The sequence below is a fragment of the Buceros rhinoceros genome, unplaced genomic scaffold (genome assembly GCF_000710305.1).
Source record: "Buceros rhinoceros silvestris isolate BGI_N320 unplaced genomic scaffold, ASM71030v1 scaffold41710, whole genome shotgun sequence".
Taxonomy (NCBI): domain Eukaryota; kingdom Metazoa; phylum Chordata; class Aves; order Bucerotiformes; family Bucerotidae; genus Buceros; species Buceros rhinoceros.
Genome location: NW_010388771.1, coordinates 10,737 through 26,236, shown reverse-complemented (window position 1 = coordinate 26,236; position 15,500 = coordinate 10,737). Strand labels below are relative to the sequence as shown.

At 37.6% G+C, this 15,500-nt stretch overlaps 1 protein-coding gene across 1 annotated transcript in view; it reads left to right on the top strand.

Moving 5' to 3' along the window:
- The first annotated feature begins 14,798 nt into the window (after positions 1-14,798).
- The window catches only part of LOC104489010 (ras-associated and pleckstrin homology domains-containing protein 1-like), a 5,165-nt gene continuing 4,463 nt past the window's right edge, over positions 14,799-15,500 (top strand). Inside the window, exon 1 of the mRNA XM_010131126.1 lies at positions 14,799-14,918. Within this exon, the coding sequence (XP_010129428.1) occupies positions 14,799-14,918 (120 nt within the window). The remainder of the gene's footprint in view (positions 14,919-15,500) is intronic.

The window sequence follows — 15,500 nt, the reverse complement described above, 5'->3', positions numbered from 1 at the left end:
CCTACAGTTGCTAGAGCAAAGCATTCTACTGTCTTTAGTTTTCATATGCGAGGAAAGTTCTATTCACAAAGCTACCAAGTGTGGTGGCACCAGACTTTACATTTTATGTGACTTAGGTGCTGAGCTGTTTAAACAAAGCCTCTGCATTTTAGGATCTGAACAGTGTTTCTTAGGATTGCCAGCCTAATCCCATGAATTTTAACCCTTCTGTTTAAGGTTCTTCAACCAGATGCAGCTGTCAGCCCTGTCTTCCATGGTTGTTCTACTGTTCAGAAATTTCATGTTCTCTTCCTCAGTGGCATGAGCCCTTTTTTCCTTTTTGCTATGGAAGCTGACTTTCTTACTTTTTTCTTACTTTTTCATGGTTTTTTAAAACATGGTTTTTTTATATTTACCTTTGGTCTTAATCTCTACAATTAAATTATAGATAAAGTCCTTTTGGTATGCCTCACTTGAAACTTAACTGGCTTTTAGACTGCTCTGACTTTGGACATAACAGTACTTTTTAGGCTGGGGCTGTTTTTCTGCTTAAAGTGCTTTTTTCCAAGGAGTATAGTCCAGAACTGGTGTTTTTCCCCCTTTCCTCCCTCACTCTCCCATGCCAAGACTTATTTTAGAAACTGAAGTAATGCAGCTTTTCAGAATGAGAGTACATCTTAAATATATAAAATTAATTTAAAAAAATGTAATGTGTTTCAGGAGGGTTATAAACTAGAGGTTAAGATCAGTGCTCAGCAGGCAGTGCTTAGATTCCTGTTAGCAGTCTGTGACAAGTTTCATAACTTTATACCTCAAATTGCTGATGCTGGTTTTAGTTGTTATATGGCCTTACTGGTTTAAGGTAATTAAACCACCCTTCCTGAGAAAGGATGTTGAATTGACAATAGAAGCAAAATCCCAAGTGGAGAAAGTATTAAAAAGAAAAAAATGCAGGGAGAAATACTGTCAATTTTCTCTGTTTTTTGGGGGTGTGGGGGGGTGGGTTGTGTTTTGGGTTTTTTTTTTCTTAGAAACTTTGGAGAGTTTTTCGGTTACATTCTGCTAAAATGGCAAATAAGAATTAAGCTGTATTTTCAGACTTTATCAGTGAAGAACATGCCTTTCTGTATCTACTTAGAGACTTTCTCCTCTTCAGCAGTTTCTGCAGGCTTCACTAGATAATAGTGGTGGTAGAATTGTTACACACTCTGGCACCTTACTCGACCAAATATCTCACAGAAATTGTTTTGTGGTTGAAGATCACTTCTGGAATGGCTTCCCTCTTACTTTTTAAGGAGGAAAAGAGCAAGTGCTGGGAAGAATAGTTGTGTGAGTGTAGGACTTCCTTTAAGAGATTTTTTTTTTTTTTTCTTAACTGGTGGGGTTGTCAAAATACAACTTGGATTCTTCCAGTATCAACAAGGAAAATGGTGAGTTGCCGTTTATGCAGCAGGCAGTTTCTGTCTTGTTATTGCCAGTGAGGTTTATGGCAATCTGAAATTGTGCCTAATCACTTGCAAGACCCAAGGGAAGATGCCGATGAAGCGCGCTCTGATGAAGGTTCTCCTACAGCTATGAGATTAATAAAGGTGTTTTTCTACCTACATCCATGTAGTGCAGAACTTGGCTGTACTTCCTTCTCTTCATGCTACATAGTTGCTCCCAAATCTCATTGTGTGGCAAGGGCCCCTTCCGCCCACGTGCCTCACATCACTACCTAATGAGCATTGTTGGTTTACTGCCAAATGGTATCCTCCCCTTTCCTGTCATAGAAAACTGCCCCGTTCCTGTGAACTTCCAGCCTTTCTTTCCAGTCTTGATTGCTAGTTACTCATCTCTGTTCAGTGCCCCCTATCAGTCTTTCTCCTAGATTCACAAGGCTCTCCTCTGTGCAGTGCCTCATACCTCAGTAGCTACACATTCTTCTGTGTAGAGGTGGGTGATGAAAGAGTTATGGGGAAACCCCTTTTATGTCCCTGCTTGCAGTTTGCAGTGAAGTTTGAAGATGAAAGTTGACTGCCAATTTAAATATTTAAATATGGTCTTAACAGATTAAAAATATTTTTTAAATTTATAAAATTAAATGAGCTGGAGTAGCCTGTTATTTTGACATGTTTATTTTTTGTTTAAGCTTGTCTTGTTGTTTTGCTCAGCTTGTTAGGAGTTGGTTTTAAAGCAAATCAGGTCTTCTCACCTGATTGAATATACTTCTATTTGATACTATTTCAGCCAAAAGATTATTTCCCTACTCATCCTCTAAATACTTTTTTTTTTCCCAGTGGTGTTTCTTAAGGTTATGCTGTTTTGTAATGACTAACTATAAACAACAAAATGTGTTGAGTCATAAATGCTAAGAATGAAACACTTAAGTACTTCAGGTGTATGAAACATTCATTTGTGGATTTTCTGAAAAATACAGTTCTGCTTTTTTCTTTTTTTTTTTCTGGAGATGGTAGTTCCAGCTATAGTGAAATGCAGCTCTTCACAATATAATCTTAATTCTTACCAGAAATCCTATATCATCTTCCAGCCTGTTGCAGCTGAGTGTAAAGAATGTATAACCTAATAGGAAAGTTTATATAAAGCAGCCTGTTGTTGTTTGTTTATCATAGCTAAAGCACTACTTTTCCAATTTTTTTTTTGAATTGTGGTTCATAGGCTGTTGTGTCTGTTGTGTCACTAGTCCTTGTTGAAAGGGATCTGGCAACTTAGCTTCTGAGTCTTGATAGTACCCACATCATGCAGATTGCCAGTGTCTGGTGTGGTATCTTAAGTGAGCATTAGCGTAATGATTATTTTTACCCTTTGAGATGGTCCCTTGAGCAAAAATTAGTTTTTAACTATACTAAAGCATAGAGTATCTCAGAGTCTTATGAGGAACTACTCTCACCTGCATCGCAATTTGACCCGTGACCTAAATGATTTTCTTAGACCTTCCTCCTCCTGGTTTGTTTGATCCTTCCCACATACCATCTTCTACAAGCACTGTTAAAATGTCCAGCCTTTACAGGTAGTTGGTAGTTGCTTCATTTTGCTTTCTTATAGTTGAAAGACAGCCTAGTATGTTTGTAAAATGAATTTCACTATTTATTCTTGGTGGAAAAAGACCCTGTACAGGCACAACAGACCTGTCTGCATAGGGATGTGAATTTTCATAGTGATTGGTTGGCAAGTGCTTCTCCCCTTCCTAAGTACAGGGTGAGCCTAAAATTGCTGCTGTTTGCCTGGCGATTGTTATTACTGGGCCATAGCCACGACAATATTTGGGTATTTCCTGCGATAAGGATATTTCCTGGGTAAGCCCAAATATTGTAACAAAATTCATTGCTATTCTTAGTCTGCTGATGGAGAAGAAAGACTACATAATCTTTTCTGGAGTGGATGACATTGCAAGAGGCAAGTAAGCTCATGAAAGTTAATTTACATTGTGCCTTGTAGCACTTCTCTGGATTGAAGAGGTGACCCAGAGAACAGGGCTGTGTGGTCGATTAGGTACCTGTGGAGCTATCCTTCTGGAAGTGGCCAGAATGACATGAATGTACAGCACCTGAGCATAGGGTAGTCTCACCTGCTCCTGTTGTGTTATTAAATTAGGGCTTAGTTAAGTGTTGGTAGTAAAGTGGTTTCCTTTAAATGCAGCTGACAAGTGTTTTTTCAGTGCCCATTAAGTTTCCTATGGATGTATACAAAGCCATTCTTCCATGCTCTGTTTCTTCTCATGTATTGTTTGAGACATCTCCTCTTCCAAGAGTGAACATCCTTTCACGCAGTTTAAAGCGTCTTGGTTAAATCACCTGCTTATCCTAAGTTAGGAAGTTTCCCATTTGCTAGGTTTCCTTACCAGTGACACTGACCTCTTTTTGCATTGCCTGCAAAGAGAACAGTCAATGCAACTGCATTTTAAACAGCAAGGGTGGGGATGGAAGTGTATACTGCCTGAGAGGCAGAGGGAGGAAAGTAGATCTGCATCACAAAAAGATGTTTTGCCTATGTCTCAGCTGATTGTTCTTTTGAAGGCTGTTGTGGGGCCCTCCTACGGAATAAGTTAGCTTTGATTTTGTTGTGTGTTATTGCTTGGGTTTTGTTTGTTTGTGTGATTTTTTTGCTTCCATTATAATTCCGTCAACATTGCAGCTATAGCAGCTATAGAGGGAAGAGAGGGCCAAATGAGACATTGCAGAATTAGGTGCCATTTTATTTGAAAAACATATTATACCTTTTGGATCATCATTTGAACTGTTGCTAGTATTCTGTCTGAAAATGTTGTCCTCATTGCAAAATAGAATCCTTTAACTGGTTATGTAAAATACCATGCATGCTTCTGTGCTTTTTTAGTCAGATTTTATGTTCTGTTGTTACATGCAGAGTGTTGCTGAAGGTACAGTTATAGATGTCAGTGGTTTTTCTTGTTTTATCTCCCCAAACCATGAGCAGTTTGCTTTATATTCTTTGTCTTGGCCCTTATCTGTAAAATGGAAATCTTCCTTCCTTCCTTATTCCAGCATGTCTGATATAGTTCTGATGATAAATGTCTGCAAAGATGTTAAAGGTTTCCTTTTTTATTTGAATCATTAAGCCCTTGTGAAGTTTTAGTAAAATTTCTTAATTTCCTTTTCTGAAGGTTTTCTATACCTTTAGTGGAGCTTCAAGCTGACTGATCAGTATGTGTGAGTCTACTATGTTGTTGTGAGATGTGCACTTCTGGATCTCATCCACTTCCTTTGTGTACTCCGGGGATGAATGGATTGCCTACATTGCCCTTAGTGTTCTTCTATCCTTTGCAGCTGTGTATTAGGATAATAACTGTAATTGAATTGAATATTATGCTTCAGGGCTTAAGAGAATTGCCTGCTGTGATCAGGAATGTTTGTCTTCTCCCTGTGCTGCTGCAGATCTACTCCCTCCCCCCCTTCACAATTAATAAAATATTTAGGGGTGTTAATGTTTTCCTGAAATGTGTGGCTATAGCTAGAATTGGAAAAGCAGAGCAAGGAGCCCAGAGGTCTGAGGTAGGGAATCCTCATTCTGAGATGCTTGCAAATTCTGTCTTGCTGTGTACTCAAACGTGTGGCTAGAGTTGGCTGAAATCTGTTCTGCCTCTATCCCTCACATCAGTAACCAAGAAATGTTTGAAGGCTTTTCTTTTTCCTAATCTGTATATGGACCAAGATTCAGCTCTTAGAGTTATCTGAGATTTATTTTGCATAGTAATTTTTCACTAATTGTAGAGGTTCCATCAACCTGAGGGAAGTTTAATGGCCTGCAACGTGTAAGAAGTCTAATCTTGAAGATTTGTAGAAAGGATTCTTCTGAAAGAAAAACTCGTAGCTGAAATAGCAGAACTAGTTGTGAGTTACATGTGATTCTTCAGTGGTTAAGCAAGCGATGCTTTTTAATGATCTTTTACTTGAGAAAAATTTGCGGTGTGTGTATAAAAAAAGAAAAAAAAAAAAAAAAAAAAAATGATTCTTCAGTGGTTAAGCAAGCGATGCTTTTTAATGATCTTTTACTTGAGAAAAATTTGCGGTGTGTGTATAAAAAAAGAAAAAAAAAAAAAAAAACAAAAACCCCAACAAAAAACAAACCCAACAAGAAACCCAAACAAGACAACCCCCCCCCCCAACCCAAACAAACAAAAAACCACCCCTCTAAAGCAGATTGACCTGATTGTATGTTTATGTCCTCTTCAAATGCTGTCATGAGCATGTTCAAAGTATATGTTGTTTGGAGTCAAGCTGAGATATAACCCACTTTAAAGCTTTGAATTTGTACATTCTCAAATTGTGTAACAAAGCTTAACTTTATAAAAAAAAAATTCTTTTGGATATCTAGGTGTCTTTTGACAAGGTTGCAGCTGCTGTAAGATATTTTTGTTTCATTTATAATACAAAATACATCTTCTATTTACTTCCTACTAATATTTCTAAGTGATTAGTTATGTAAAAAAAATTTCACAGGCATACACTTCTTGATATTACTGCATTAAATTTAGTTCTGCCTCTAGATTCTGCATCAACTCATTAATGTTTATTCATATTTTTTTGAATGTCGTTCGAAAACTAAAATTGAATGGGAAGTGATGCTACAATAGAGTTTGTGTTACAATAAACACATAATGAAGATTCTGGAAAATTGGAGCTAATGTATGTTTTTAAGTACATCTCTGCCTACTGAAGGCAAACTTAACTTTTAAAATAGATTTAAAGCCATGCATTTTCCTAGGCTTCATAATCTCACTCTGTTTTCACACTGGAAATTCTCTAGTCTTAGCTGGTACGACTAAGATGTTGGCTGCTGCAACAGATGGGTGTCATTGTTTTAGAGAACACCTATATTATCCTCGTCTCAAAATATTTTAGCTAAGGCAACTTTGGTTTTTAGGATCTCTGACTAAGCAGTTTCTTAGAGCCGTCTTCAGGTTCTCTGTAAAGAATCTGCTATGAGACATGATGTAATCTAGGATGCTCTTTTTATGAGAATTAATTTTATGTCCACTTGGGTACTCTGGCTGAAATCTTGGCTCAGGAAATGGGACACACTGATTGATAAAGCCCATTCTTTTCAAGGCAACATCTCTTTGGCCAGATGTGAGACAGGCACTGAAATGCTTTTGAGGGAATAAAGGTTTTACTGTGTGCGTTCTCAGCAGCGCAAATTTACGATGTGATTAGATAGATTCTTCAGTAGATGTTTCAGTAATTTTGGTGTGTCTCCTTTCTTACAGGAAGAAAGGTCTTTAAAATGTGTTTTGATATACAAGGGGTCATCTTATGGAGACTAATTTAAAATTTCAGCTTGCAATTATGGAAATTGTAGTCAATATGAATAGTAATAAACACAAAGACAGCTTAAGTAATAACAACAAAACATCCCCATGGAATATAGGGTAGACTTCTGCTTGATCCACTTTGCATTTTACCTCTCTCTTCAAGCTTTCAAGTAAAAAAGGTGTGGGTGGGTATTTTGTGGGTGGTTTTGCTATGGCACATCAGAAGTATTTTCCATTTGTTAGAAATCAAGATGGTGCAGTAAACATTCTAGTATCTTCAGTTTGTTTGTTTCAGGAAATTGTGGGTGCTTTTGTCAACTAAAGTTAGAAGGGGAGTTTACAAGTTTTGACTAAATACAAAGAGAGTCAGTAGCTGAAGTGGATGTGAATATGGAGAATTATCTTCTTCTGTTTCTTTATGCTGCTAGCCAAAAAGAACTTCAGTCTTTCATATTAGTGTTGTTTGTGGAGAGTACTGTGTAGTCATCCCTGCTTAACACACTCTGCTTCATTCTAAAGAACTAGTGCTGGATCCATGGAAGACAGGGAGCAGCTGTGGAATGTTTGACTTTCCTGGTTAGAGTCTTGAGGGGTAGTTGTTGAACAGCCTGTTATAATCTGAAAGGCATCACAGTGCTCTCATGAACAGCCCTGAATTGTAGAAAACCTGTATTTACTGTATATGGCACTGATGTATTTTAGGGATTCCAGGAGCAGTGAGGCAGTTTGATGTTACCATCTGATACCTGATTAACATTTTTTCATTCTTCCAGCTGCTTTTTCAAACAGTTGCTTCGTTAGCAGTTGCTAAAATTTATGTAAGTTATGTGTTCACTTGTGATCCTATAAAGATTTATTGTACAAACTTATAGATAACAAAAAGAAAAATACTTGTAAGAGCTTAGTGAAAAAACTGTTGTTTGGGCTTAAAATGCAAACAGCTAGAGGAAGGGCAAGTTCTCCTACAAGCATGTGCTTCATTTCAGAAGTAGTATTAGAAATCATGCGGTATATAGTTTCAATAACTGTTACTTTCAGCAGCTCTTAATTGATCTTTTATTGGGACCTTAGCCTGTCCACAATTGAAAACATGTATTCTCAGACACAAAGACTTCTCTTCTGTGGTTTCAAAGATACCTTCTTGCACGTGGCACAGATCAGTGGGTAAGGGAGGGAATAATGTGGGCTGTGCAGTTTTGCACCCCCCAGCTAAACCTGAGGATAAGGCCGTACAGTGAGGACACCTGGTTTTCATACTTGCTGGACTTCTGCAATCCAAACTAGCTGCCTAATACTAAGTGAAATACTTACAAATGAAATATTCTCAAACTGCACATTCCTTTTAAATTTTTTTAATGTATTCTATAATTATTTGTCTTCCTTCTCTTAGCTGCTTTGAATAAGTCTTGTACATTTCTTGTTCTGTTCTTGACTTCCTGTGCTTGAAGAATAGGATTTATTGCTGTAAGTCCAATGCCCTATTTTAATTTTGAAGAACATCCTAAAGAACCCCATGTCGGTAAACATTTGTTCATTCCTTTTTGCCAACCCTATTTTCAAATTGCTACTAATTAGCCTATTTTAAGAAATAAGTAAAGCATGAAATAAAGTTAATTTTCCGAAGTAATGCAGAGTCCCTTGCTTCCTTGATAGTTGGATGCAGTTGAGTTTGACAGGGCAGATCAATGGAATCATAGCAGGTAATGTATTGATGTGAAGAAAAGATCCTTAATAGTTGGAGAGGGAGGAAAAAAAGGTCAGGAAGTGGGTAATAGACTTGAACCAAAGGTTGTCACATTCCTTAATCCAGTGACCCAGTACCGAAATACATTAGTAACTCTGAATGTTTTATATGCCTTAATTAGATCTTCAATCTATTGTTGTGTGATTAGGTGCACCTGTTTCTTTCTTGGATCTTACACTGAGGAAGATAGATATTGCTGTCCAGGACCTGAAGAGGTCATACACAGTACTTTTGAGTATGTCAATCTCTTCGTGTATGCAAGGCATAAATTCTGTATTTTTCCATTTTAAAGCAGTATTTCATAAATAAGTTACCTGTTTAACTGGCACAAAAGAGTGCACAGACATTGTGATTTGCTGGTTTTTTTTTTTTTAAATGTGGCAACAGATGCTATCTTTGTATAATACTTAAATGCAGAATTTTAACTCTTAAAATTGCCGGAGTAATTTCAGAAATATATGAGGTTTATTCATTATAAAAGGTCTCTTTGCTTTTATTGAAGTGGCTTGAGCTTTACCTTCTGTCAGTCTGTAAATGTGTTTTCACCGTGTTTCGTGACTACAAGTCTGGAAAACTATTGCCAGGCACGGCTTAAAAAGAAAAAAAAGACCAAACCTCAAAGTTGGCTCAAAATAATGTATTGAAGGAGGCTTTCACTTGACATAAGATTTTTATTTGGGATATTTTGAATTTGAATTTTTTGGCTGACAGATTTGTACCTCATTTTTTCAATTTGAGGAGCATTGGAATGCCTGTGTGCTGCAGCAGCCTTGCAGTATATTCAGCTAGTACCTATGCCATTTGAAGCTAGAGGAAAACAAATGCTCTTTTGTTCAGGTTTTCCTCTAGATTACTCTTAATGTAAGTTATAGGGCATTAGATAATGCACAAAGTTCCCATAACTTTCTAATCCCCCTCCAAATCTCTTTCTCAGGAATAGTTAATTTCAGAATATTTTATGCTTATTGGGAAGAAACATGGAAATACTAAAGCAAATTATCTTCACTGTATCATTGGCTTAGTTTGCTGCAGTATTAAATTCAAAGGAGAAATGTTGGTGTCAGTTATTGCATAAGACTTTCTTATATTTTACTGAGGAAAGTGGTGGATTTGATTGGTCCCTGTTATGTAGACAGAGTGTTAATATGAAACAAATAATTTAGGTGCTCAAACTACCTTTCATTATTTACCAGAACTTCATGGAAGTGTGTAGAAACATGGATGTGAGCTTTGGCTGTCAGTTTTGTGAAAGCACTTCAAATTATTTTCTGGGTAAGTAATATTTTTTTTGAGCAGTCAGGTGAATGAGTATTAGAGGAAGACATGCTGGAGTCTTACTCTTGCATTTATGTGTGCACGCAGTGCTTATGTCCCCGTATAGTGTACCACTGCAGTGGTCTGTCATATACAACTTCTTAAACAGAAATAGATACTGACATGATGAAACATGGATGATCACAAATGGAAGAACTCCTCTTGATGTCCAAACCAGCTCCAACAGAGTATGCTATACAGTTCCTTTTGGTTCCTGAGGCTAGATTTTAAAATCCAGAAATCCATTTACTTGTACAGATGGTGTATTGAATGTTTACATATTGCCTATTGAGTTCCTATAATAGATTTTTAACAAATTCCATAGTTGGTTTTAGGAAGAAAATCCTTAGTAACAAGCAAGAGCTTGTACAAGCTTGTGTTTAAGGTTGGGGGTGAAAACATCGGTTGCATGAAAGATTGACGGTTTGTTTTCATTTTGGGATTTTATGCTGTCACTTGCCTTTGAACATACACTTAAATATCCCTAGTTCAAAATGCTTATTACAGTACTTCTGAAATTGTATTGAATAAACATACTCTTGTTGCTGACCCTTTAAGCACATTGGCATTTTCAGTTGGACTCAGGAGTCCTGTTTTTGTTTCTCTGATACTCTTTACATCATTAACTAAGTGTGGTAAATCCTGCAATCTGATTTTATTTACAGCTATTTTTTTTCAGTTCAGACTGTTTTCATTATAAGGAGATACTGTTAATATGATAAAATTTCCTCTTGTCTTGAACTCGATTGGTTTAAGATAGGAATTACTGTCTCACAGTGCAAGTCTGCAGAATGGAGACTCAGTGAAAGACACTCTAAGTTCACTTTTGATTGTAACTTACCTTTGTTCCAAAGCTGTTACTCTATGATGGCAGCAATTTTTTAGTCTCAGAATTCTGCGAAGGTATCTTCTTGAAAATGTTAAAATGGTATATTTGAAGCATTGTTCTTGAACTTTTCATCTTTTCTCATGTGCTTTGGTATCACATCATCTCATGCTTGTCCTGGTATACTAAAAAATACAATAGTTTGCATGAGAATCAGCTTGAAAGAGTAAATGTTTCCTTTTTTTCTAAATTATCGGTAAGTTTTTTTTTTACAGAGTAATTAAAATAGTAGGTTATGATTAAATGTTGCAACTGGAGGCTTCTAACAAAAGCCTCAGTAATTTTTCATAAAATAATGTCAGAATATTGTGCTTCAGGCATTTAAAGGTGGACAAACCTAATGAACTGTTCTGCAAACTAGACAGTTGACTTACAGCAATTACGGATCTTCCTGTTTAAATAACATTTCAGATGGATAAAGTTGGCTGATGCAGTGGAGAATGAAATAGTACATAGACCACTCTTTAGTGCAGGAAGCCTTATTTTCACATGGAAGATATACCGTGTTGATACCATATTTTATCTAGGTATCTCTGAATGATGCTGCTCATTTTCATTAAGTTATGTCTCACATATGCTTGAACAGAATAGGATGTGAAGTGTTGAAAAATAATTTGAATCCTAGAATTACTTTGGTACTTCATCTGGAATGAACTAAGCAAAATCAACAGCTACTTAAACTCTGCTACCCTGCAAATGCTTTAGGAATGTAAATGGCTTGCTTTATGGTGTCATACTAGAACAGTTACTCCTTTTCCATTTCTTAGATCTAATTTAGTTCTAAATGACTCCTTAAAAAACCACCCAAAACCAAAACACACACAAAAATCCCACCACCACTCCCCACTCCCTCCCGCCCCCCCCCAACCCATAAACTTAAGCCATTTTTCTTTCTTGATATAAATAAAAATGGCGTATCCTTAGAAAGGTGTGGTAACTCTGTTAGGTCATGATTTTCTGAAGTATGGTGCATATTTGCTGTGATCAACAACAGTGAGAAAATGCCAAGCTTTTTAATTGGAATGTGCACTCTTTTTGAGGTGGTACTTTTACTTAGGTCAGAAAGTTCAGATACTGTTATCTGAGCATTTTGACTCTGCCTTAAATTATTGAATTAATCCTTTAATTAACGTCCTTTGGGATATCTCCTTTCAGTAGTGGAGCTTGCGCTAAGAGAGATCCTTTTTACAGAACTAGCAAGTTAATATTAGCTATTTCTTAAGTGAGACACTATCCTCTGTGTGCCTTTTGCAAGCAAACGTTGATAGACTCATAGGAAATGCAGCTGACATTAGGAAGCTTGGGTGGGGACTACAAGTAGCTGGCAAATACTACAGGGTTTAGTGCCAGACTCGCTGACACAACAGTACTTTACTTGTAAAAGTTTTCTTTAGGCTGCTAATTCTGGCTTCAGAGTAACTGGAACTAAAGCGGTGTCTCTGATGCCAAGGTAAAATAGCTAAAGCAACAGTTTATGGGAAATTGAGGCTGATTTCTTTCCACTGCTTAGATACTCAAATATTAGTAAAAATAACAAGCTCCTGTCTTAGTGAAAGGATTAGTTATGTACAGCACCACAGAATGAATGTGCAAAACAAGTCCCATCTAACTGTAGAGTATGTGGCAAAAATAACTCAGAGGGAAAGGCTAGCAGCGTAAAGTATCCGTTAATACCAAGCTCTGTGTTTTATTCCACAGTTTCCATTTATTTGATTTGCCAGTTCACGGTCGTATTTCCTGAAGCACGCTTTTAATAGCTTCCCTTAGTTTCCAAATGAAAATTCTTCAAGTATATCTAGTCTTTAAGAAATGTTAAGTTGTCAAATGTGAAAACTGTTACAGCAGTTTGACAATGTCAGTGACAAATTAAGTGTAGTGTGTTTTGCCTTGAATCTACAATATTTCTGGTCCATGTAAAAGCTGAAGGATTAGTAAAGCAAAGCTTTGAAGGGGTATGAAAGCAGAATCCAGCTTCTGTTTGTTTTGCAGAAGGTCAGGGTGAATATGAGTTGCTGCTACCCTGCCGTCTCCATTTCTGTATGTTGGGAGGACTTTCAAGTGACATCATGGAGAGGAATTTTGCAGGCAGAGGCAAACCTGCCTTACAGAACATAAAAACTGGTGTAGTCTTGGTGGAAGGATGCAGCTCTATTACATAAGTGTACTGGCATTTTTTGGATTTCAGCATCGCTCTTTGGTTTTAGATAGAGCTTCCTTCCCTTCCCTGGTGTGCTAGAAGTACTTAACAGAACTCAAAACAGATGTTGGAAGAAACGGGATTCAGATGGTGAATTTCTTCTGTTCAGTGTTTGCTTGGTGCAGTGTGCCGTGCCAGATTAGCTTTAACATTGTTGCCCCTTTTAAGGTAAGCTGCTGCATTGTGCTCTCCCATAAAAATAAAACTCAGTAGGAGACTGAAGTGGCTTCGCTGAAGAGCAGCTGAATGGCAGTAACTTCTATCGGTGGGGAGCACTGGCTTCTGCTGATCTCAGAACTGTCCATCACCTCTGAAATCTCCTGTTCCCTGAGTATTATTTTTATCAAAGTAAAGTGAAATAATTATCATGGCTTGGCTTCGCGGACGAAGATTTGGGAAGGGCTTTACCCACACTTACTGCAAGCGCGCTGATGGCTGAAAAGGCCAATGCGGGATAGGCAAGTCCGGTTGCAAAGAGCACACCAGAAGGTCTCCTTGGGTGGTATAGTCAAGGCACGGTTCTTTCTGCGTTGTCTTTTCTCGTCAAGACTGATTCTACATGTGGTCTCAAAGGAGACAGCAGTGTTATGTATGGTGTGTCTCCAAATCTCAACAATATATAAATATGGCGGAAAGGTATTTTTAAATCGTTGAGATTTTTTGCATGAACTATTGTCATGTGAAGTGAAAAATGGATTGAACAGTTTTTCTTTGAGATCACCTTTATCATCTTCTCTAACAGCTCTCATCAATTCAACTCTGCAACTTTGTGGTATCTTTCAGACCAAGATTTGTCCTTTGTGAAGATCAGCATTTAGAAAGTTAGCTTTTAAATCCATGAAATGTAACTTGGTGCCTTCTGAAAGCAGCATAATAAATTACTGTGTAGCCCATGACTTGACCAAATCAAGCTGTGCTGCACACCATGAATGTTTTGTGTAGCTCTTGGTGGCTAACTGTTCTCATGTCTCTGGACATTCTATAGCACATCTCTAGGATTTACTCTTCTGTAGTGCCTGATGATTCCCAAATTGTTGCCTATGCCATTTCCTCCTAAAATATGTAAATCTTCATTCTGAACCAGAATCTGGGTTCAACAGTGCAGATGTACCCAGGAAAGCATGTGTGTCACAGCTCCAAATAAGAGGCTTGGAGGATGTGTTTGGGGACGAGAATAGAGGCTTGTTGAACAAAAGATTAATTTCCTTTGAGGTGATAACAGGTAACCTTTGGAGGACATTAAGTCTTTATCTTGGTCACTCAAGTTTTTTGAATGAAGGAGGGTCTAATAGCTGTAATGGTCACTATTTGCTTCCAAGGAGGAGTTTCTTTGTTGCGTAAAAATTGTGCAGTATCACTGAAGTGATCTGGACAGTGTCCAAGATTTTAACTGTCTCATGGGATGTATTGCTGGCATTCTCTGTGGCCCACTTAGCATTTCTGTTTACAGATGTGTAGAGTCAGCTATTTGCAGTGCAGTGAGACTGCACTTCCTGTGGGTTGAATGGTATTGCTTAACTGTGGATAGCTGAATTCCTTGGACAAGAGTTGAGTTCTTGTAATGTAAAGTCAATAGTCTTTGCCAACGATAACTGGCAATGAATGCATGTGCAAGGCTAGCATGAAATAATTTCTGATGGTACATTAAGTATTGTGGACTCTGTGCTTCATCTTTTTCTGCATGGATCTGACAAAAGTGTGCTGCAAGAATGGCTTTGTAATTATCTATTCAGCTTTCGCATTAACTTCACTTGCTTGTGAGCAGGATAATAAACTATGAAATGCAATTTTTATAACGCTTATGGACAGAGAAGTGCTTTCACTTCAGAGCATTTTCTCAGAAACATAGCTGACACCAGTTTCTTTAGACACTGGTACAATTTAAGTATCAAACTTCTATTTTTTTCAGATGGAGCAATTATCAGATGAAGAACTTGACCATGGTGCAGAAGAAGATAGTGATAAGGAAGATCAGGATCTGGACAAGATGTTTGGTGCCTGGCTGGGGGAACTGGACAAACTCACACAGGTTAGGAAGGTTTCAATCATCTCACAGAATAATTCTTTATAAGTATTACATGTTTCTTTTCAGTGGGATGCTAACTACTTAGCACTGCTGCTTGCAGCAAGACTATAGCATGTGACCAGCTCAGTACTCTTTAAAGGTTTCTAAATTGGTTTGTTTTCCCTATCTCAAAGTTCTTAAATTCATTTTTCACAACCTGTTACTTTGATCTTTCCCAAAGGGTATGATTCCTTCTGACAACTATGGAATTGGTATTTTGTCCTTGTATGTATAGCAGAACGCTGACTTCAGCTGGCTAGAGGTAGGCTGTATCTACAAATATATGCTTGGACATTGTCCAGCTATGACAGCATTAATTTATTTCACCTGAAAAGCAATAAGGAACAAGAAATTGTGAATATCGCTGCTAATGACATGTTTAGGTGCCCTGATACACCCTAGAAGACTCACCTTTGTTCCAGAGTACTCTTCCTGATTCAGAGAGGCAGCTGGTAGGACATCTTTCTTCGGCACTTCCTTCTTTCTAGTGCTTTTTCTTTCCTTACAAGCAGATCTCGCATTTTGCCTGGTATACCAGACTCTGGG